Genomic DNA, 24,976 nt, shown 5'->3' with positions numbered 1-24,976 from the left:
TCTGGTCACTAAAATTAAGTGTACCATCCACCAATACCCCCAAGTCTTTTTCAGCTCCAGTTTTACCAAGTAATTGACTGTTTAGAACATAATTATACTTTTTGTTTCCATGGCCCAAGTGCATAACTTTACATTTATCTACATTAAACCTCATCAACCATTTCTCCTCCCATTCCTCAAGTTCCACAAATCCCTCTGTAATTCTAAACTATCGACCTCAGTCTTTATTACTTTACACAGCTTAGTATCATCTGCAAATATTGAAACTTGACTGTGCAAAGCCACTACAAGATAATTAATAAAACTATTAAAAAGAAGTGGCCCCAATGCTTTGTGCTTTGAAGCTGCATCCATGTGACTAATCAGCATTTCCTCTGCTGCCTCTGTTATATTTGGAGCCTTATAACAAACCCCTAGTAATATTTTATTATTCTTTTTCCCTCCTTTTATCTCCACCCATAGGGTCTCTACTTTTTCATATGAGTCGCTGATGTCATCTCGCAGGACGGGCTTGAGGAAAGATTTCACATAAAAACAAACCCCTCCCCCTTGTCTATTTATAGGAGCATTTCTAAAAAGTCTATATCCATCTATAGTAACAGCCCAGTCATAGCATAGTCAATGCAGCCCATTTTGTGCCAGTATTGTGTCGCCGCTGCACTGTGTCCATCTGTGTCCATCTGTTCCTGCTCTCAGTACACGTGTACACAAAAGGCAATTTTTGTAGGATTTGAGGATTTTTGTAGGACCTCCAAAGGTCCTGAAACCACAGATTTAAGGCAGCAAAAGGCACACATGCTCCATTCCCCATTCCACCAGGTTTCAATGTTCTGTTCTTCAAAACCACACCCCAGGCTCCCTTTCAGCATCTTTCCTTGGGAAAGCTGGGTGTAAGTTTAGCTCGTTTTGTGTGCAGCTGTGGCTTAAGGGATGGACGGCTGAACCAGTCAGTGCTGGGGGCAGTGTCCATTACTCCCTTTATATTCTAGAGAGAGAGACAATAATGTCAAGAAAAAACACAGGTTTGTATGTGCGCGCTGCCCCTAAGTCTAAATAAGAAAGATGGGCTCTGGATAGTGACGAATATTTTATTATTTTTCAGTAACGGACGACGCGTTTCAAGAACGTACTGTCCTCTTCATCAGGTCCTTTAGCAAAATACACTAAAAAGACATTAAACAAAGGTAGGGGGGGGAGGTGGGCACATAAATATGTGGAGTATAAAATTCCATATAAAACTTGTGCATTTCACAATGATTAAAGGATTACAAGCAGCACATAGCTATACACAGATAAATAGAGGTTAATAGGTCTAAACACACATTAGTATGGTAAAAAACTATAAAAATATATTTGTATATATACATAATACAATAATGCAGAAATTCCAATAGGAGACAATAAAAAATGTTAAAAAAAGACAAGGGAAATAGACTAAAATGTCTACCACATAACAAAGATAGGCGTGAGATACAGGGACAGATCGGGGGGGCTTACCTGGATGCAAATATGGTCTAGGTGAAGGTAGTGGAGATAGCAGAAAATGCCTGAGTGGGTAAAGTAAAAAACTTAAGTTGAAGTTAAGAGATATAAAGGGGAGGGGGGGGGGGTGATGGGCTATAAAAAGGGGGGGAAAGGGGATAGTACCTGCTAAGATGGTAGAGCCAGAGCACAGGGGCAACGTTCCTTCAAATATGGGATAAACGTCACCGGCTGTGACTGAAAGATTCTATGTCCTGTGTGGGATAGATTAGGTAGGGTAAGCAGAGGAAACTTGATGTTGAAGGGCAGGTAGGGAAAAAGGGATCGGGGGCAGGTTCTGGACTTACCACTAGCCGGAGGACCGGTCGCTCACGCTGCATACCAAAGTGTAGCAGCAGCATGAATGGCTGCTGCCCGTTAATAAGGACCCCCCGTTATTAATGAATTAACCCCCCGTTAATAAGGACGCGCCAGAGGCGGCGCGTGCGCAGAAGAATTGATGTGCGCCCGATTTGGCGCATGCGCAGGAGGCATGATATGCGCCAAATTTGGCGCATGCGCAGAGGATCCGGATCACGATCCGGGAAATTTGTGTCGCGTCTAGTGTTGTGTGAAAGGTAAGGTGGGGGGAGGACGGGGTATGCGGGGGTGGTGTCAAAAAATATGCATGAGAAGGAGCGACAGTGTGCATAAGAAATTTGCACAAGAATAGTAGTTTGCATGGTAGTAAGAATTTAGGTAATTGGTAAGCGGAGGGGTTATCAGAGTTAAAGTTTACACCACTGTAGTACCCAGGTAGAAGGTAATGAAAGCCAGGACATAGGGATACTGGTAGAAAGAGGTTTTTCAAAAATGCAGGGATTAGCATTGGTGATAGTAGCAGTAGGAGTGATAGCCCTGTTACGAGGACATCTGGATGCAAATAACATGTTACATATAATAAATATAAATAAAATAAACTGGAAAGTACAGTATCAATAGGGAAGGAGCTTACAGAGGTAGGGAAAAGTGATGACAATTTAGTATCGGGTGATAGTACAAAATAAATTAACAAGTGATATAAATGCATATACAGGCAGTCCCCGGGTTACGTACAAGATAGGGTCTGGAGGTTTGTATTTAAGTAGAATTTGTATGTAAGTCGAAACTGTATATTTTATAATTGTAGATCCAGAAAAAAAATTTTTGGCCCCAGTGACAATTGGAGTTTAAACATTTTTTGCTGTAATGAGACCAAGGATTATCAATAAAGCTTCATTACAGACACCTTACAGCTGATTATTACAGCTTGGGACTAATCTAAAGTATCCAGAGAGCTTCACCAGAGGTCAGAGGGGTTGTCTGTAAATCGGGTGTCCTTAAGTAGGGGACCGCCTGTACAGGCATCTAGGATCAACGTAGATCCAAGAAATGTGTCTAAAAGTCCATAAAATAGATCGATAGCCAGAGTCCATTTCAAAGTTGGTAAGGGAGGATCCTGTTCACGTTCTCATTTCAGACTCTTTCCAGGGACTCGTTGAGGCCATTAGGAGATAAGGTATTCAGCTTGAAGATCCAGTAGTTTTCCCGTTTGATGAGCTGGTCCAGTCTGTTCGGGTGATTCTTTGGGATTTGTTCCATTGGAATTAAGGAAAGGCTACAGAAGTCCCTATCGTGGTGAGTTAGGCAGTGCCTGGAAACACTGGGGCACATTTACTTACCCGGTCCAGTCGCGATCCAGCGGCGGGTTCTCCGGCGCTGATTCGGGTTCTGCCGGGATTCACTAAGCTCCGTGCGCCGATATTCACCAGGTGTCGCTGCTGCGCCGAGGCCCGCTGGAGTTCACCTGCTTTTTTCTGGTGTATGTGAGTGCTTGATCTTGCGACACAAATGGCTTTTTAAATTCCGCGGTTTTTCCGAATCCTTCGGGTTGTCCAGTGGCCACGCCCCCCGATTTCTGTCGCGCAAAAGTTGGCGCGATTGCGACAAAAAACGATCGCGTGCGCCACAATCCCGTGAACTACAGCGCAAAGCGGAAATATTCGGGAAAAACCTGACGGATTCGCGGCTGCGGACCCTTAGTAAATGTGCCCCACTGTGTAAGAGAAAACCTGCCTTGCACTTGCTGCGATGGGTATTCATTCGTTCCCTGAGTGTTTGTGATGTTCTGCCCACATATTGTACATATTGTAGGGTGCAAGGACACTCAAGGAGATAGATAATAAACTCAGAGTTACAGTTATTGAATGAGTTGATGGAGAAGGTTTCTTTGGTTGTATTAGATGTGAAGGTGGTAGATCTATGTGCGATGATCTCACAGGTTTTGCACTTTGCTGCCCCACATTTGTACGAACCCGTAAGTTTAGGAAAGAGACTAACTGTTGTTCTATCAGGTGTTTTTTTGCGGAGTCTGGTGGGGGCTAGAAGGTTTTTTAGCGTGGGCGCCCTTCTGAAGGTGATTTGAGGTCTTACTGGGAGCGTTTTGGTGATATGGGGGTCCTTGAGTAGGATGTTCCAATGTTTGGCCAAGATATTTCTGATGGTTTTGTGGTCTGTGGTGTATCTGGTGATAAAATATATTCTGCCCAGGTCAATGGGTGCTGGCTATTTGCCTTGTCTTTGTATATCTAGTGCTATTACTTTGTTTGCTATTCTGTGTGTTCTCTGACTTATTAACCATTCTATCCCTATACAATTCTTTACCATTGCTAACATCTTCGTTTTGACCCAGTTCTCTCCGACTTTGCTTGTCTGTTTGTATCTGTTCTTTGTCCATCAGTGTTGTGTATTTCCCAGTGTTCCCCGCTTCTTCTGTCCCAGCTTTGTTTGGTTGTGGCTTGACAGTGTGAACACTGGTCTATCTCTGTATTCCACTTACCTGTCCACCATCCAGCAGATGAAGTAAGTTTCTGTCACCTGTCATCTTGAAGGGTCTCTCAGGGTCCATTAGCTAGGATCTAGATAGCAGGTACTCCCTTGTCAGGGCGCTCTTAGCTGTTGTAAGTGGGCCCTTAGCCTGCACGGACATCCCAGGGTGAGTTCACCACCACTTACCAGTCTCACAGCTTGCGCCAAGTCTTGTTGCTATTTGCTGGGAAGGTCCATGATTGTAAACCAAGCACTTACCTGCTGGTGTGTGCCCCCCTGACAAGATATGCTCTTATTTTAGCTCCATATGCTTTCATTTTTATGAAAAAGTCTTTAAAAATTATGCAAATGAGCCAAAAAGGTTGCTGGCTCCATATCTGCTATTACAGCCGAAACCCCTCAGGCTCATTTGCATCATTTTTAAAGCCTTTTTTGAAAAAAGCAGGGCATAAGAATCTGAAAGAAGAGCAGATCCTGGCAGAGGGAGCACACACCAGCAGGTAAGTGCTTAGTTTATAATCCTTCATCCTGAATTTGATATTGAATTTCTTATGACTTAATTTCTTTTAGAATCATTTACCCCAATCATGTAGCATTAACCCTTTCCATTAATGAGCCCTTCTTGTCCAGGAAGCAGCTTGTTGCGCTTTGTGTATGTTGTTAGTAGCAGCAGGACTGTAAAATATGGATTTATACTCCAACATTGTAACTGCTATAAATGCACTGGGGGTGTGCCTAATACATAATACATATATAAAAATACAAAAGTGTATGTTCTACAAGCTTTCCTGTATAGAGTCTGCAGTACAGTCCCAGTATCTGAATCCATATATCACAGTCCTGCTGCTACTAACACAAATGTCTGATTACACATCTCTCCAGAGAAAATTCCCTGGCTGCAGTCTCTATGGTCACACCTGCTGACAGGTTCCCTTTTTTTGCATAATACCTCATACAGGAGTGAATATAAGCAGAATGTTATGTATGATGTATGTGATTCCCCTTTAAGCCTCTGATTTGCAGTCCTGGCAGAGCCACCATCAGCAGTTTCGGTCTTCTTTCCTCCTGTGCTGCAGAGCTACAAGGCCACTTAGTATCCGGCCAGGAGGATCTCCGCAGCCACATATTCCAGCCCTGACTTTTATGTGCAACTGTCGGGGAGCTCAGGCTCGTCCCTGCCACGGCCTGGGTGCCACGTCTATCATCGCTGAGGCCGCGCCTGCCGCTCCCTCGCTGCCATAAATACCTTCTGAAGAAGGTCATAAAATCTTTAGACACATCAATAAAAATGTCACCGACTGAAATAAGAGCCAATAAACGTCACATCCAAAAACCACCGCAAGAAGGAACACACCGCCCCGAGCCGGGGAGAAGCCTCCTGTGCTCCGAGTAATGGGAGAGGGACAGAGGGACTCCCCGGAAAGTGAGGAGGAATTGTGTCATCTGCAGCCAACCGCAGCGTAGAGTTTATCCTTATAGAATGCATCCAGGCAGGAGGAGAGAGGCGGCTGTATACTCAGTGATGGCACCGCTGCTCTCTAGTGATGGATGGGCTGTATACTCAGTGATGGCACCGCTGCTCTCTAGTGATGGATAGGCTGTATTCTCAGTGATGGCACCGCTGCTCTCTAGTGATGGATAGGCTGTATTCTCACTGATGGCACCGCTGCTCTCTAGTGAGGGATAGGCTGTATTCTCAGTGATGGAGCCGCTGCTCTCTAGTGATGGATAGGCTGTATTCTCACTGATGGCACCGCTGCTCTCTAGTGATGGATAGGCTATATTCTCAGTGATGGCACCGCTGCTCTCTAGTGATGGATAGGCTGTATTCTCAGTGATGACACCGCTGCTCTCTAATGATGGATAGGCTATATTCTCAGTGATGGCACCGCTGCTTTCTAGTGATGGATAGGCTGTATTCTCAGTGATGGCACCGCTGCTCTCTAGTGATGGATAGGCTGTATTCTCAGTGATGTGACCGCTGCTCTCTAGTGATGGATAGGCTGTATACTCAGTGATGGCACCGCTGCTCTCTAGTGATGGATAGGCTGTATTCTCAGTGATGGCACCGCTGCTCTCTAGTGATGGATAGGCTGTATTCTCAGGGATGGCATCGCTGCTCTCTATTGATGGATAGGCTGTATTCTCAATGATGGCACCGCTGCTCTCTAGTGATGGATAGGCTGTATTCTCAGTGATGGCACCGCGGCTCTCTAGTGATGGATAGGCTGTATTCTCAGTGATGACACCGCTGCTCTCTAGTGACGGATAGGCTGTATTCTCAGTGATGGCACCGCTGCTCTCTAGTGATGGATAGGCTGTATTCTGAGTGATGGTACCGCTGTTCTCTAGTGATGGATAGGCTGTATTCTCAGTGATGGCACCGCTGCTCTCTAGTGATGGATAGGCTGTATTCTCAGTGATGGTACCGCTGCTCTCTAGTGATGTATAGGCTGTATTCTCAGTGATGGCACCGCTGCTCTCTAGTGATGGATAGGCTGTATTCTGAGTGATGGTACCGCTGCTCTCTAGTGATGGATAGGCTGTATTCTCAGTGATGGCACCGCTGCTCTCTAGTGATGGATAGGCTGTATTCTGAGTGATGGCACCGCTGCTCTCTAGTGATGGATAGGCTGTATTCTGAGTGATGGTACCGCTGCTCTCTAGTGATGGATAGGCTGTATTCTCAGTGATGGCACCGCTGCTCTCTAGTGATGGATAGGCTGTATTCTGAGTGATGGTACCGCTGCTCTCTAGTGATGGATAGGCTGTATTCTCAGTGATGGCACCGCTGCTCTCTAGTGATGGATAGGCTGTATTCTCAGTGATGGCACTGCTGCTCTCTAGTGATGGATAGGCTGTATTCTGAGTGATGGTACCGCTGCTCTCTAGTGATGGATAGGCTGTATTCTCAGTGATGGCACCGCTGCTCTCTAGTGATGGATAGGCTGTATTCTGAGTGATGGTACCGCTGCTCTCTAGTGATGGATAGGCTGTATTCTCAGTGATGGTACCGCTGCTCTCTAGTGATGGATAGGCTGTATTCTCAGTGATGGCACCGCTGCTCTCTAGTGATGGATAGGCTGTATTCTGAGTGATGGTACCGCTGCTCTCTAGTGATGGATAGGCTGTATTCTCAGTGATGGCACCGCTGCTCTCTAGTGATGGATAGGCTGTATTCTCAGTGATGGCACCGCTGCTCTCTAGTGATGGATAGGCTGTATTCTCAGTGATGGCACTGCTGCTCTCTAGTGATGGATAGGCTGTATTCTGAGTGATGGTACCGCTGCTCTCTAGTGATGGATAGGCTGTATTCTCAGTGATGGCACCGCTGCTCTCTAGTGATGGATAGGCTGTATTCTGAGTGATGGTACCGCTGCTCTCTAGTGATGGATAGGCTGTATTCTCAGTGATGGTACCGCTGCTCTCTAGTGATGGATAGGCTGTATTCTCAGTGATGGCACCGCTGCTCTCTAGTGATGGATAGGCTGTATTCTGAGTGATGGTACCGCTGCTCTCTAGTAATGGATAGGCTGTATTCTCAGTGATGGCACCGCTGCTCTCTAGTGATGGATAGGCTGTATTCTCAGTGATGGCACCGCTGCTCTCTAGTGATGGATAGGCTGTATTCTCAGTGATGGTACCGCTGCTCTCTAGTGATGGATAGGCTGTCGTCTCCTTATTCTCATTATGGGATCATTTTCTACATATACAATCTCTTATAATGTGATAAATATTTTTATGCTTAGAATTAGCATTTTTTGGTTTACTGGTCCCTTAAAGCTGCAGCATCTTTGTTATAATTTCTCCGGTTTATTAGCTCCGGGTAATTGCTGATAGTAACTGTGCGCCATCTGCTCGCCGATCTCCGCTTTATGTGCCGGTGACTTGGGTAATGGCCATCCTATGATCGATGTGGGGTCAATAATTTGCAGTTTTTGCTGCTCTTTGCAGATATCTTCGGGTAATAATTGCTGCATTTGCATTTTATGTTTCTGCACAAATAATTAAGTGAAGATTAATGAAGTCCTGGAAGACGAATAAACCTGATATTTAAAGAAAATGTAGAGTTCAGGCCTCACCGAGGCGAAACATAGATACGTAACTACTGCGAGCGGAAGTGTGAATACTGGCAGATAACGGGGATCTTACTAATACACAAGCCAAGAGCTTTCAGGATCTCTGCAGTGCTCTGTGCTCTCTGCAGTCAGTGTTATGTATTTTCCCTGGAGAGATGTGTAATCAGACCTTTGTGAATGTTGTTAGTAGCAGCAGTACTGTGATCTATGGATTTATATTCCACGATTCTATCATTGTGGGTGTGTCCTCACACTGCTGTGCTCTCTACTGCTAGTGTTATGTATTGTCCCTGGAGAGGTGTGTAATCAGACCTTTGTGTATGTTGTTAGTAACAGCAAGTATGGACTTCTATTCCAGGATTGTAGTTCCCGAAGTGCACAGGGAGCATGTCCTTACACTGCTGTGCACTGTAGTCTCTGCATTCAGTGCTATTTATTGCCTCTGGCCCTGGAAAATTGTGCAAATCAGGCATTTGTATATGTTGTTGGCAGCAGGACTGTGATATATGGATTTATTTTAGGATTTTAATTTCCCCGAATGCACCAGGGGCATGTACTCACACTGCTGTGCTTTGTGCATTGAAAAGATCCACAATAGTTTTTTTCTGCTGTGAGCTTTAGCAAATTTATAAGTGACTATTACAACAGTTACTTAGAGCAGGGAGACCAGGTCATGCAGAGGTTCAATGCACAGAGATGAGACCACAGCAGTGTGAGGACAAGAAAGAATTGTGAACGCCTTGTACTCAATGATGCTGTATGGTTTCTACATTGTAATGACGCACTTTTAACACCGCTTCTGGCCGTGCGCTGCTTCCGTCTGATACTTTTATTGGAAAAAATAAGAGACAATTAAGCTCCACCCACTTGGCAAAGATCTGAAGACGTCAGCAATTCCAGGGAAATTACTAAGCTGGAGATAAAGGGATGTTACTTTATTATGCATATTCTAAGGTTGATCTTCCATTCTAAGGGAGTGGACATGGGGCACATTTACTTACCCGGTCCAGTCGCGATCCCGCGGTGCGTTGTTCGACGCTGATTCGGTTCTGCCGGGATTCACTAAGGTCCATGCGCCCGATATCCACCAGGTGTCACTGCTGCGCCGAGGTGTGCCGGAGTTCAACTTCTTCTTCCCGGTGCATGTGAGTGCTGATCTTGCGACACAAATTCTTTTTTAAATTCCATGGTTTTTCCGAATCCGTCGGGTTGTCCAACGGCCACGCTCCCCCCCCATTTCTGTCGCGTTAAAGCCGGCGCCGATGCGACACAATCTGATCAAAATTGCGCCAAAATCCCGGGGCAATTCGGAAATATTCGGGAAACCCGACGACAGTGCGGCATTGGAACCCTTAGTAAATGAGCCCCACTATGTCATCACTGGAGGATCCCTACAGCTGCCATGATTCTGTTGTGTGGTTACGCCCTGTAGGGGGTAGGAGAAAGGGCAAGACACGACCTGTAAATATCTAGGCCTATGTGGGGTCAGGGTTCACCAGCTTTAATAACAGGCAGAGTCTAGTAGTTGGGGATAACTCTTTATTGGATGTAACATAATAACAGGTGAAGAGGCGTTACAATGTATCAGGACAAGCCAATACCTGAGCCAAAAACACAATAGGACACATCCCCTCCAAATTCTTCATCTCCCCCTTTATTTTGTCCCTAATTGAAAAGTCATTTTATTATTAGACCTCGGCAACACTAATTGGCCACGTCTCTCTATGACATCATCAGTGGCTTCACCTTATGACATCATCAGTGGAGACAATTTGTGACATCATCAGGGGTGGCAAAGGACAGTGATAAATATATAAGATATGTGACCAGTGATCTGAGGAACTTACATTTATTTACTGTAAACTTAACCCCTTGTGGTCTTTACCTTAAAATGTACCGTAATCCTGATCACACAGAAAGTCGCCATTCTATGGGCAGGGTAATATAAATGCTGTGATACGTGTCCCATATGAATGAGCCCCCTGGTGCCTCCTGCCCTAATTCAGTCTGATAATGGCGACCTCAGCTATTTCTTGGCAATCGTATATCTTGAAGGGTAACCATCAGCAACCATGCAGACTGCAGCCAGTGCTATGTATTGTCCCTGGAGAGATGTGTAATCAAGACCTCACACTGCTGTGCTCTGTGCAGCCAGTGCTAGGTATTGTCCCTGAAAAGATGTGTAATCAGAACTTTATGTAAGTTGTTAGTAGCAGCAGGACTGTGATATATGGATGTATATTCTAGGATTGTAGCTTTTCCTTGCGCACTGGGGGTATGTCCTTACACTGCTGTGCTCTCTGCAGCAAGTCTTAAGTATTGGATGTGAAGAGATGTGTAATCAGATCTTTGTGTATGTTGTTAGTAGCAGCAGAACTGTGATATGTGAAATTATACTCCAGGATTGTAGCTTCTCTAACAACATACATAAAGGTCTGATTACACATCTCTCCAGGGACAATAGATAACACTAGCTGCAGTCTGGATGGTCGCACCTGCTGACAGGTTCCCTTTAAATCTAATATATACACTACATTCCATAAATAAATTCTGTGTGCCCCTGTAACTTCTATTGTTAAACTTCATAGTGTTTGTTAAAAAACAATAATAGACAAAAAAAATATATATATAATATGCAGACTGGTCAAGTAATGTAATACCATATGTCAGCAGCGTCTGCGGGGTCAAGGGGCGACTTCACTGGATGACCTGTCCCTGGCTGCGCCCTATGTACATCACACACTCACAATGTAACACAGTATAAAATCATCACAGTTCTGTTAGCTATGAACACACACACACAAAGGGTTAATCAAGGCCTCCCCAGTCACGGAAGGAGGAGTCATGGGGGCGGAGCTTATTACGTGGGGTCATAGGGTCATAATGAAATGATCAACATTTCTGAGCCTATGAGAGGTCTCCGGGCATCTGGAGCTCTGCCGCTCGCTCTATGGAAAAGGTGCAACTATTGATAAATCTGGGCCACCCAGTTATGATCTGAAACCCCAAGATAATATCTGACTTTTTAATTTTGTTTTCATATCCCTATCATAGGACCATCACTATGGTTGGATCCTGTTTTGCATTGGGTCCCATAAATGTTCAATTGGAAAATCCATATTTATTTGGGGGAGGGGGTCTTCTGGGGCGTTAAACCCACTAGACCGGCACCAGGACCAGACCAGAACCTTCCTCGCTGCAGCTATGTATATGGGGATCCAGCCCGCTGAAGCAGATACTACAGTCCTCGCTACTCCCCATGAAACATTTGGACAGCTCCTCACACACGGGACAATTGTTGGGTACAAAATTGAAACAATAGAAGGCAAATCTTCACAATTGGATACATTTTAATTACAAACATCACAAGTTACTTCCGTACATAAAGAAACGCCAAAATCTGTATCACTACTGACAGGGTCGAGGGTGAGAAAAGATTTTTTTTTAACAAAAAAGTTTTTCTGAGGATTTTGAAAAATATCAAACACTTTTAAAATTGCCAGAATTGTTAGGTCCCAATTTTTGCTAAAAACATAAAGTCACTAGATAAGGAGAATGTGCAGTCAGTGGTGCAGAGGGGTCGTCCCATAGAATCCTGACATGGGGGGTCATTACTCTTATGTTTCCTTCATTAAGACCCCAAAAGAGGAAAGATGCCAAATGTTGATGACCCCCCCCCCCCCCCATCATGTCCCCAGATGTCTCCAGTGATTCCCTATTGGCCAATTCAGTCCATAGTCACAGGTGCACAATGTTACAGGTGGTGGAGCTGCTTTTGTTTCCTAAATTTTGTTACTTTTTTTGTTAAACTCATAAAAATTGGAGTCTATATCATAGAGCCCCTGCTACTGAGGGTTCATATTGTAGGGTCTCCTGAGTCTTCCTCTCCATATTTAGTACATAATACACATTCCTGCTAATTTTGGAAATGTTATGCTTCCTGTTGGGATGGACCTAAAACTAGTCTCTGCTACGAGGAGCAGCAAGTCCACAGTAAAGCAGACAGAACAAGTCCATGCTACAAGCAAAGACAGTATAGTGTAAAGCAGACTCAATGGGGCTCATTTACTAAGGGCTTTGCGCTTTGCACTTTTGTAGGACTGTGCACGTTCTTCATGGCTAAAATAACTTGCACAGGTATAACAAGTATCTGCGCTGAGATTGTGGCGCAGCTGCGCTGCTTCCATGCGACACAAATTAGGGGGCGTGCCAGCGGACGATCCGGCTGATTCGGACCGAGCGCCGTATTTGACTTTCAAATTGTGTTGCAAGCCCAAGCACTTACATGCACCACTAAAAAGATGGTGAACTCTGTCGGACCTGAGTGGGGAAGCGGCAGACTCATGATTTCTGGCGCACAATCTTAGTGAACTCTAGTGACTTCGTAAGTAAATGTGCCCCAATGAGTCTATGCTACATATAGAGGCAGTATACTGTGGAGCTCATTGCACAAGCCTAGGCTGTATGGAAAGGCAGTATACTGAAAAGCAGGACAAACAATTCCATTATACTAGGAGAGGCAATCTACTTTATAACTCCTAGAACAAGTCAAGGCTGCATGGAGAGGCAGGACATTGTAGAGCAGACAGCACAATTCCAAGCATAGAAAGTGCAGTATATGCTACAGCAGATAGAACAAGCCTGGGCTACACAGAGAGGCAGTGTATTGTAGAGCAGAAAGAACAAGTACATGCTATATGGAGAGACAGTGGGGCACATTTAGTAAGCCACGTGCGTTAGTTTTCTGTTGGACTTTGCACATTCTTTTTAGTGCAAACTGCTGCACAGGTAAGTGACCGTGCCACATATGTGTCTCACGTGACCCAATCGTGTCGCTGCTGCACTATTCTTAAATTTCAACTCTGGTGCATAGTCGGACTGTGCAACACATTTAACACGCAAAGTCCAACAGAAGTGTGTTGCACGCCCTATGTTAATGGTGCACCAAAAAAGGTGGTACACTCTGTCGAGGCAGTGGAGGTCTGTGAAGAATGTGCAACACAAATCATGAATCTGGCGCCCCCTGCACACTACACAGGACACTGCACATAGTACAGACTGCAGTGTTCTTAGTAAATGTGCCCCAATGTATTGTAGAGAAGATGGGACAAGTGCATGCTACAAGGAGAGGCAATGTATTGTAGAGCAGATGGGACTAGTTCATGCTACAAGGAGAGGCAGTGTATTGTAGAGCAGATGGGACTAGTGCATGCTACATGGAGAGGCAGTGTATTGTAGAGCAGATGGGACTAGTGCATGCTACAAGGAGAGGCAGTGTATTGTAGAGCAGATGGGACTAGTGCATGCTACAAGGAGAGGCAGTGTATTGTAGAGCAGATGGGACTTGTGCATGCTACATAGAGAGGCAGTGTATTGTAGAGCAGATGGGACTAGTGCATGCTACAAGGAGAGGCAGTGTATTGTAGAGCAGATGGGACTAGTGCATGCTACATACAGGGCCGGCGCTATGGGTAGGCAAAGGTGGCAATTGCCCAGGGCCCCCAGGGAGGAAGGGGAGAATCTCTTCTTTCAAATGAATCTTGAATTTTGTTTCTAGGTGCTATGGATCCAGAGATATTCAGGTTTAAAGTGAGAATATCAGGTGCCATTTTTATATATAAATATCTCCGTTTTCCTACATTTTAGAAACACAAATTTATATGCATATAAAAGAGGAGACTCTCTTCTTTCATAGGAAAAAAGAAGTGAGGTTCTATGTGTCACAGAGCCAGAGATACAGCCCCCTGAAGTGCCCCCCCCCCCTCCAGATTCTTAGCCATCAGGCTGCAGGGAGTATTAGCTGCACACAGGAGCTGCTGCACCTCACAGATAATGGAAATATTCACTTTATATGTTACTAGTACTACATTTTGAGAAGGGATTATATCAACTAATATTCATGTTTTTAACCCTTCTCTATGCAAATCTAAGAACACACTTTGGGCCACATGTATCAATCGTTTTTTTCTGTTGTTTTTGCGCCTTTTCATTCAGGCGCACCGTTTTTGTGCCATTTTTGCGACTAAATGCCAAACTAGCTGCGCAGCAAAAATAACCAGCCTTCCCTCATTTATCCTAGCAATCCAGATGTTTTGATGCGCCTAATGATATTCATCACTTGCGACTTTTCATTTAGGCGCAAAAACACTCCAGCCCGAAGCTGGCGTTAACTGAGAAGAAAGCACTGAGCCCCTTTGCAGAACAGCTCATTTCTAGCAGCAAAGCTCATCCAGACACTGCAGACGCTAGAACAGATCATTCAGACATGAGATACTCTGCAGACACTAGAACAGATAATACAGACAGGAGCTGCAGACTCTATTTACACTTCATCACCTTCTATTTACAAAACATTCTGCAGAATCCTGAGCTCAAAGCAAGAACGAAGAGAACGTTACAGAATGTTGCACATAGTACAGACAAGTGTCCCCCATGTAATTCTGCACAGTTTCACCAGTGTGTCTGAGGGGGATACTGTGCAGAATTACAGGGGTGCAGCAGGAGACCAGCACTGGGGGATCCCCTCCAGGAGAAGCCCCTGCTGAGGAGGTCACTGGGTGCAGGGTGTCACACACCTGGGTGCTGCTGTGAGTGTTATCTTCATTCTGGGCTGCGGGAGAAGCAGAGAGGAGCTTGTAGCAGGATCACATGTAAGTGCCTGAATCTAACATTGCGCCTAAACTGCGCCAAAATTGCGCCTAAACTGTGTTAAAGTAAAGTGATTAATAAGAGGCAGGAAATTACCTTATCACAGATGGTTGTAGCTTGTGATAATTCTGGAAAACAGTGTGCCAGAATTTAGGCGCAACTACTACACTTAGGCGCACAAAAGTGATAAATGTGGCCCATTTTCTCTTATTCCCTTTTATTTTGTGATAGTTATTTTTTGTTGGGAAAATTGACTGATACGATGAACATTCAATCCTCTTCGCTTAATGTGACTACACCGCGACCAGAACATGTCCATAAAGTTATATGTAACACCAAAAACACCCACAGGTTCTGGAATAAAGGTTTTATTTCCCCCCATCCTCCATTATTTACACCTATGTTATGACATTCTCACTTTCATTCTTATGAAGCGGGGAGGGTTCTGTTATTGTGCAGCTAATACAATGGCGCACATCTAAAAGTGACTTTTATTATCTCATTAGAGAGGTTTATGGATATATAGTTATTTATTTGGGTGACCATTGTGTAAGGAACAGACACTGATACATATGTGTGAATTTTCTGCAGTTCCCTTTGCTGCTTATTTTGGTGAATATACACATGTGGGGTATGTATGCTCTCCTCACATCTTACTGTTTTAGGAAAGAGGATTTTCTTTATATAAGTATCTGGATTTGTACATATTTTAGAGGAAATTTTGAATGTTAATTGCCAAATGCATCGCCTGGTTGTCTGCTTTCAAAATTATATAGGTTTTATGGCGCCTTTACTTATTATTCTGTTTTATTGATATATTTTGCAGGTTGTGACTGTCTAAAAATGTCTAGCTGAAAAGCAGATCTCTAGTTATTACAGTTTTAGTGATATTATGTGGATTTATTCATGTGAACATATCAATAGGGCACATTTGTGAACTCTACAAATGTCCATGTTTGTATCAAATTTTTTGCCATCAAAGTAAAATTTTAAGTATTTTTAATAAAATGTTTCAATTTGAATCAAAATTGCATGAAGGCGCCTATGTCTATAAAATCTTTGATGCAATTTTGAAAATGGGGCAAGTGTCTGCTTTCAGAAAATATCGGTCCCTCTCCCCAATGGGCCTCACAGTCTAATCAACCTACCAGTAATTTTTTGGAGTGTGGGAGGAAACCGGAGGACCCGGAGGAAACCCACGCAGACACAGAGAGAACATACAAAATCTTTGCAGATGTTGACCAGCGCTGCAAGGCTGTAGTGCTAATCGCGGAGCCACCATGCTGCCCATAAATCCCCCTATCATTTATCTATCTCCTATGAAATTCTCATATTACAGTTTGTTTTACCATACTAAAGGAGCCTCTTACTGACTGTGACTGGTCATAAAATAGTTTTATTTTGGGGCCCCACTTTTAGTTTTGCCCAGGGCCCCAATTTGTCTAGAACCGGCCCTGGCTACATAGAGAGGCAGTGTATTGTAGAGCAGATGGTACTAGTGCATGCTACAAGGAGAGGCAGTGTATTGTAGAGCAGATGGGACTAGTGCATGCTACGTGGAGAGGCTATTATATTAGTCTGTTATGCAGCATACAGAACTGTGTGTTACAGATGCAGGTTGGATCTACATGTGCTGATTTGGTAGGGACTGAAGGTAGGTGCGTGCACCTATATCCTGGGATGTAATACAATGTGGCTGCTCTGAAGGAAGAAGAGGCCAATAGAATTCTAGACTGGGGGAGGAGCAACATTATCCATAAATTATAGAATTTCCTCAAATATATATATATATACACCCAATAATAACTGCACCCTATAGTCTGAGACGGAGCTGTCCAAATATCTGATAGGGTTGAGGGGGGTGACACTGGTGACATCATTGATTCCTTGGTGACACTGATGTTTGCAGATAATAAATGTGACAGGTTGTTGTTGATATGAATGGATGGCACAATATCTCGAGTCCATGACTATCCCATAGGAAAACGCCTAGAAATCCGCCAGTGACGATGATGATTGGACAACTCCTCTGTCATGGGTGCACACTGCACAATTCACACCCTGTTTGGCATCATTACACAACATCCAAAACACCAGGACCCTCCGGAACCAACCAACTGTGAACAGACCAATGATGGAGCGGACCTCATCCGCTGGTGGAAATGGGGCACAAACATACATATTTAGCATTCCAGGAACTGTATCTATGGACTATACTTGCTCCTATTATTGAACTGAACCTTTAAGTTGACACTTGTAGGGTTGATTGTTCATAGGGTAGACGTGGTTTGATAATTTTCACAGAAAATTTGCATCATATCCCCGAGGTAAAGGATCTTCCTCACTGATATTTCTCTGTAAAGTTTTCTGGGAAGACGCCTTTGTGTTGATCAAACTCCTTATTCTGAAGCCAATCACTTTCCTTAATTCCCATCAGCCAACCCTCATCCTGGAAAAGAGGAAGATATAGAAGAGTGGGCGGAGCTACACAGATACAATGTTTCAATATTTATAACAACACAACAGTTCCTTCACCCTGCAGATGCTGGGGCAACCTGGGGAAATATTGGGTGTTTCTTAAAGGAAACCTACCACTTGAAGTGGCAGGTTTCTGATGGCAATACCGGGCACCAGCTCAGGGTGAGCTGGTGCCGGTGCTTATTTTTGTTAGTGTTTTAAACCGCGGTATCGCGGTTTAAAACACTTTTTAAACTGTATAGCCGGTGCAGGGAGGTACGTGCTCGGCGCTTACCATGCGCGCGGCTCTCCTTCACTTCCTATGTAGCCGCGTGCATGGTAAGTGCCGAGCGCGTACCTCCCTGCGCCGGCTATAAAGTTTAAAAAGTGTTTTAAACCGCGATACCGGTTAAGGACCTATCTCTTTATAATGTCTGTGTATAATGTGGACTGCACCATATTTCGTCTGTACCACTAAGGGGCTACTACTGTGAGTGGTCTACTAATGAGGTATTACATTATGTGGGATCACCAAGGGGCAATATAGAGTCTTTTGGGAGCAATAAGCTACTGTGCTGTACGTGTGCCACTAAGGGAGCCATATTTTATGTGGGGGCAAATGATTGGGTATTAGATTGTGTGTGGGGCCACTACCAGCAAAATACTCTATGAGGACATTGCCAAAAGGGTAACTGAGCAGAATTAAGGCAAAAAGATCATTAGCAGTGGCTCCAGGACCAAGCTCTGTGCAGCGCTGCGGAATCTGTAGGTGCCCACTTATGTTACCCTTGTACACAGCGCCCCTGGACCCTCTAGGCTCTCACCTGCTCATCTGGGTTATCAAACTGAGTTACTAGAACAACGTCTCCAGATTTCAGGTTCAGCTCATCACTGTCAGTCGCTCCATAGTCATGCTGGGCCCGAACCTGAGGAAAAAATGTATATGAAAAAAAACACATCAGATTTACCCCAATATCTGCCATTACATGAGCAAATACATCAACGGTCTGGAAAACTTGGGGGAGATTTTCAGAGGAAGATGGATGGAAAATTCTAAACTTCTGAAAAGTAATGGATTGATCCAAGATGTAACTGAAGTCATTCCTACCTTATACAGGAACCCCGGGGGCATGGTCACCTTTGGCGGCGCACTTTCTAATGTACCATTCACGGTAGCAGGGAAAGTCTCCACGACAACCGCAGGTAAAGAGCTGGACTGCTGCAAAAACAAGACAAGATGTCAGAGATCCAAAACTGTTGTATTCCCTTAGGCTGCAGGTGTGTGAGTGACATACAGGGGGCGCTGCTGATCCCAAGTGACTTACAGTAGAGTCTGTCTCTGGCGGCGCTGGTTTGGCTTCAGCTTCTTTCTTAGGTGTCGTGTCCGGAGCCGGTTCTGATGGCTGAAATAGAAGAAGCAATTATTAGCCCAAAATCTTCAATGGAAGCTTCATCTTAGAGTCGGAAATGAGAAGAACTGGAGATATATGGAGAGCTCAACTGACAGTCCAGGGGCTCGAGGGCAAAGAAAAGGCCCAAAGGATTTAATTTTCTGGAATGGATTTATAGTTCCCAATAATGCCTAAACCCCTCCCATATACATAATGACTCCTCCCATAATGACCTAGTTTCCATGCTATAAGTCCTAACCCCTCCCACAAACATAAACCCTCCCACAAGTAAAGCCCCTCCTCTAAATAGCATTACCCTGCCTACAAACATAACTCCTGCTCTAAATGACATAGTCCCTACCATTATTATAACCCCTCCCCTAAATACCATTACACCTCCCACCTTCTTAACTCTTCATCTAAATACACACAGGAACCCTCCTCTAAATGTTATGGATCCTCCTACAAACCCTTATTTTCTCACCACAATCCCATAATTCTACCCACAGATGTGAGGATCAAAGCCAAATATCAATAAACCGATATCAGTAGCCATTATGTCCATGCGGATTCACCCATAAAGAATCAAAAGCGAGAGCATGGGACCCCCGAGATCAGGGCGGGCCACAATGACTTCCACCTAGCCCCATTGTTTGGACTGGTGCTATGTGTTAATGGGACCCCAGAAATACTAATAATTATCCACACCATTGATACATTTGGGTCAGAAGACAAAACAGTTCTGGAAAATCTCTCATCCTACACTCAGACATTGCCAGACTTGGCTCCGTGATCCAGACGAGCAGTAGGACAGACCCGGATGATGAGGACGGATTGGAGTTATTGGCCATTATCTACCCACCTCAATGATCCCTATTATTTATGTTATAATTTATTATGTAGTAATATATAATAATGCAACAATGTTGCAAACTTTAGTAGCTGCACTAATCTAGGCTTCCATGTTCTAGGACTATGATTTGTGAAAAATACTGAAGGAAAAGCTTAATCTATTATGTTATAGAGTATAGATGCCAGCGGAAGCACCGGGGCGCCAGGTAACTGGGTCACAATACAGGGGCAAGACCTTTATCATAGCCACGCAGGGGCAGTGCCATAGTGCAGCTCAGTGTAGATGAATGGCCAGGACCCATTAACACAGGCTACTCATACAGTATCTGTAGAGAGACCCCATTGGTGACCCCACTAAGAATACGGTCTCTGGTAAATGACTGATCCCAATTCTGTGCCTATAAGTTTGTGCTTAAAGGAAATCTACCCACAGGATAAAGAATTGTAAACCAAGCACACTGACATATTGCCGAGTGCCCCCTCTAGTAGGTTCTGCTTTTATTTTAGCTTCTTAGGATCTTGTTTTTACAATAAAAAGGTTTCACACATTATGCAAATGAGCCTCTGGGGCTCACAACTCTATATATGTCAATGGAGCTTGGAGCCCCGAAGGCTCATCTGCATAATTTTTAAAACCTCCTTTTCTTAAAAACAAAGGCATACAAAGCTACAAGAAGCTACAGATCCTGCCAGGGGGGGGGGGGCCCACACCAGTATGTCAGTGTGCATGGTTTACAATCCTTCATCCTGCTGGTAGATTTTAAGCACTAGTCCTATAAATAAGACATAGTAGGTGGGGGTCCTATTAGATGTTTGTATTGATGCCCAGGAGTTTCTTCTGGCTGATCCTCTACCTCTAGAGCGGCTGAGGTTCTCTACATCAGGCTGCTCCAAAACAAAATATCATGGAAGACAAACGGGTTTTAGCCATCAGCTATCTGAGGTTTATGGCCACCTCTGTGGCTATGAATGGTGGTACCTGGAGCTACCTGGAGACACCTGGTGATCTGCTGGACATGACGCCTACAAACTCTACATAGAATCATAAGGTCTACTTACTTGGTCAGACTCACTAGGCTGACTGGACCAGTCTACTACAAAAGTGGCATCGGCATTGCTATCGCCCTGGTCCGAGCTGCCTGGTGGGTTCTGTTCAGACTGCCAGTCAATAGATTAAGAGACGATGGTGGAAGGTGGAGGATGGACCAGGGAAGGAGATAAGAATAGACAAAAACATGCAGTGAGGTCAACAGGAAAATCATGGTGAAGGGTCTGTTCTAGATGATTCTAGACTATTCTAGAGGGACTGTGTGAACAGATGCTTTACAATATTATCACCAAGACTAAAACAGCGCCCCCTGCTAGATAAGATCAAGGCACTACAACGTGATGGGTGGGGGCTGGATATCGATTCTGTTTTGGGGACCAGGGAATTATCCCCAAATCAATTACCAATGAGATTACCATAAACTGAAACAGTGTAACAAAACCACATGAGCAAAGATTCTATACACAATACCCCACAAAATGCTTGAGCTGAATCCTTGATTATGGTGCAGAATTTTTTTTCCTGCCTGGACCTTTGGGCTCATAGACGCTAGTACACGGTTCTTATGGAGAGGGGAGTCCGCTAGACGTGATGGCACTATGTCATTTCCATATTTGGATATTATCTATATTGAACATTACACTTAAAGGGGTTTCCTGGTTAAAGAATAGGTCATCAATATCAGATATGTGGACCCCATGATTCAGCTTCTGATCTGCAGAGAATGGAACAGGAAGCAGACAGCGCCATTCTGTTTGTAGTGGCGGAACTGAGTCACTACAGTTTAGCTCTCACGGAAATAAATGAGATCTGATCTGCAATAACCAGATCTGACGACTACATAAAGGATGGTGCTCTCATGTTCCATTCTCTATGTACTGACTGCTGAGAACATCTGGGATGCTGAGTGTCGGGCCCCCACCAATCTAACGTCAAGGATTATTGATATGTAAGCAATATTTTTTAACCCAGAAAACCCCTTTAAATTTAGTGATATTTACTATAGTTTCCATAGGGTTTTTTATCTACCAAACTGAATACTCTGCTGCATGTCTAAGGGTCTCAAAAACCTGGGCAATGAATGGAAATCATAATGATGTTTGTAGAACTATAAAAAAGAGAACTTGTGGGTTAATATTTACAGGGGATTCTTGTATATTGAGCAGAAATTCTCTTTAATGTGATTTTTTACATCTATTGTGTGTCTCGGCTGTTCCGGTGTCCATTCAGGTCTAAGCAGACACCAAAGACCCCAGAGCTTCCCCAACTGGGGCACAATATTCGCTGCTGCACGGAGGTTCATGAACCCCCTAATAGACTAATAGAGACTGAAAAAAAATCAAGATTTCATTTGTCCTATTCTGGTTTATTTGTAGAGTTATGCGGCTTCTGCTTCAGGGAACCTCAGTCATAGAGCGAATGTATCCAGAGGAACTCATCCGGCCCATTCCTGTCATTCCTGGCAAATCCTTTATCAAAATAGATGGATCATTGAAGGGAGAACAATATGACCCAGGTGCAGAAGTATGAGAGGAGCACAGGAGGGGCTACAGGGGTGTAGACACAGATTCTGGTTCTAGGCACATCCAAAACTCAGCAACATCTAAGGAACATCTTGGATATCAGAAATGCCGCAATTTTACAGCACAGAAAATCAGCAGAGGATGCAAGTAGCTTCCACGTGGGGGAGAACAGATATTATCCATGCAGTGCGAAAATCTACAAACTGGTCAGAAACGCCTCAGAATTTCAATTTCACGGATTTGTTGCAGATTTTTCTTAATCTGAATGTAATGATTCTCTGTATAATATAAAAGGATTAGATAAGAAATTTGCACCGTGTGAGTTTAATGCATTGGACGTGATGGGAGTCGGGGGCTGCTGCAGATTTTGCACATCTCTGGCTGCTAATTTACAGTGTAAATCGTGAATTAAAACTTAGCTTTTACTGAAATATTTAAAAATGAACAATCAGTAATGTGGCTTCAAGGCAATTGTGTGAACGCATGGTATCCATCTGAAAAATAAAGAGATACAATGCAAGTGTGAACCCGGTGGCCTCCTTGTAAGGTTCAAAAGTATTTGTGCATCTGTAAAAAGAAGGGAAGGCTCACCTTTTTAGACTACACATCTTGTAATGTCAAATATTCAATATCTACACTCCGGTCTCCGGATATTCATCCGTTACGATGCCAAAAATGTCAGTAAGATGGTTACGGGCACCTTTGGGGATATTTATCATACGCTGGTGCTCGTGCGCCAGCGTATGATAGCCCCGCCGCTGCAAATTCGCAGCCTGATACATGAAGAGGCTTCTGCCTCTTGATGTATCGGGCTGGCAGTTGCGCAGCGTACGCCAGGCAGGGCCTGGCGTAGAAAAAAGCGCAACCGGCGACTTTTCACGTATGAGAAGTCGCCGGCAGCAGCGAGTGCGCAGGCGCGGGGACAGTAACGGCCCGCGCCGGCCCACTCCAGTCCGGCCGCGCCCCCCGCTCGGCCGGCCGCGCCCCCCCTTCACGCCCCACTGGCATGAAGGTGGCGGATTGTGAAAAATAATCGCAAAAGCTAGCAATAAGCTAGCATTTGCGATTATTTCAGGGCCTCTGCGCCACTGGCGGTGCGCAGAGGTCCTGATAAATATCCCCCCTTGTGTCTATATAGAGTGCAGAAAGATAAGAGGAAGACATTTTCTTCTCTTTGTCTATAAAGACTATCAAACACATTTTTTTACTTACCTGCATTTGACTGGGACTATACCTATAGACTAGGTCCATCAACAGGGCCAGCTATCTAGGGTAAGGGCCGTGACCATCTAGGGCCACAACCCCGAGGTTAGGTCATCAGGGTGTTGTATGCCTTGGATACAGGGCATCAACAGGGAGATTGATAGCCATTCTGACCCTTGCCTCTAACGCCAACAGTCACACCACCCTGATTCTTCCTTTTATCTTTCTGCACTCTATGTGGACACAAGGTGCCCGTAACCATCTTACTGACATTTTTGGCATCATAACAGATGAATATCTGGAGACCGGAGTGTAGATATTGAATTTTGACATTACAAGATGTGTAGCCTAAAAAGGTGAACCTTCCCTTCTTTTTGCAGATGCACAAATACTTTTGAACCTTACAAGGAGGCCACCGGGTTCACACTTGCATTGTATCTCTTTATTTCTCCGATGGGTACCATGCGTTCACACTGATTGTTCATTTTTAAATATTTCAGTAAAAGCTAAGTTTTAAATCCCAATTTGTATTTTTCTTGTATATTTCATAGTGATTTAGGCTCTTTCACCTAGCACTTTTTGAGGATAAAATATTTTTTGTATTTAATTTACAGTGTAAAAGACCCCAAAATAGTATACAATCTTTTCTATATAGGGATGAGAATCTCAGCTCAGAGTCAGTTTGCACCCAACAAGCCGTCACAGATTACTGCAGAGAGAAATTGCAGATACTGTATAAGACATAGAGGAGACAGGGACCAGGTATATCCATAGTAGGACCCCAGGGATGCAGCAGTCATGAGGATGTATTATAAGACCACCAACTCAGGAGAAGCCCCCAGTCACATCCAGACATGGAGCTGAACCACCGAGTGAGAGCAGAGGATAAGAAGGCATCTATCGCTTCAAGATGGAGAACTAGGACCTTGTGGACCAATGAAGGTTCGGTGATTAATCCTTCACATTCAGCAACTCATTAACATTAGTAAATACTTATCTCCTGCCCAGCAAAAGACCCCCAAATGTATCCTGAACCTGGGAAGTGAGATGGATACACTGTGATCCTGAAGATAGCGGGGGGAGGGGGGAGTTGCACTTATGTATGTACCCCGAGCACCGTGACTACAGATCAGAGGCCGATAGCAGGAAGAGAAGAACTGGGAAGATGAGAGGCGATGGGAAGAGGAAGGTTATTGGGTTAGTGGGTTTCTTACCTCCCAGAGGTCCCAAGACAGAGGCTGATACGCAGCAAGAATGGAGAGAACAGACACAAATTTATACCAATTCAAAATCCCATCTACATGAAGGTTCTAATCCAAACTCATGGGGAGTGTATCCTACCTGCCCCACCAATGTCCGTCCCTCTGCGACCACCGCCCATCCATGTGCCCGACCACCGTCCATTCATGTGCCCGACCACTGCCCATCCATGTGCCCGACCACCGC

General features: G+C 44.4%; 1 protein-coding gene and 1 long non-coding RNA gene across 11 annotated transcripts in view; both read right to left on the bottom strand.

Moving 5' to 3' along the window:
• Positions 1–1,102: 1,102 nt before the first annotated feature.
• On the bottom strand, positions 1,103–3,638 carry LOC140074843 (uncharacterized). Its single transcript, XR_011849289.1, has 3 exons — positions 1,648–3,638; positions 1,498–1,547; positions 1,103–1,163 (listed from the first exon to the last, which is right to left on the bottom strand). It is a non-coding gene; the product is annotated as an uncharacterized lncRNA (long non-coding RNA).
• Positions 3,639–9,927: 6,289 nt separating this feature from the next.
• BIN1 (bridging integrator 1) overlaps positions 9,928–24,976 on the bottom strand; it is a 98,755-nt gene continuing 83,706 nt past the window's right edge. For 6 of the 10 annotated variants that reach the window (XM_072122012.1, XM_072122014.1, XM_072122013.1 and 3 more), the window contains 6 exons: positions 24,745–24,768; positions 20,816–20,914; positions 18,839–18,916; positions 18,622–18,732; positions 18,338–18,439; positions 9,928–17,505 (listed from right to left, as the gene is read on the bottom strand). In XM_072122012.1, the coding sequence (XP_071978113.1) occupies positions 17,398–17,505; positions 18,338–18,439; positions 18,622–18,732; positions 18,839–18,916; positions 20,816–20,914; positions 24,745–24,768 (522 nt within the window). In that variant the 3' untranslated portion in view covers positions 9,928–17,397. The remainder of the gene's footprint in view (positions 17,506–18,337; positions 18,440–18,621; positions 18,733–18,838; positions 18,917–20,815; positions 20,915–24,744; positions 24,769–24,976) is intronic. The other 4 variants (XM_072122017.1, XM_072122021.1, XM_072122015.1 and 1 more) reach the window with 3 other exon arrangements.

The sequence above is a fragment of the Engystomops pustulosus genome, chromosome 8 (assembly GCF_040894005.1).
Source record: "Engystomops pustulosus chromosome 8, aEngPut4.maternal, whole genome shotgun sequence".
Taxonomy (NCBI): domain Eukaryota; kingdom Metazoa; phylum Chordata; class Amphibia; order Anura; family Leptodactylidae; genus Engystomops; species Engystomops pustulosus.
Note: the sequence above shows the minus strand (reverse complement) of the source record. Positions and strands in the feature narration are given on the sequence as shown.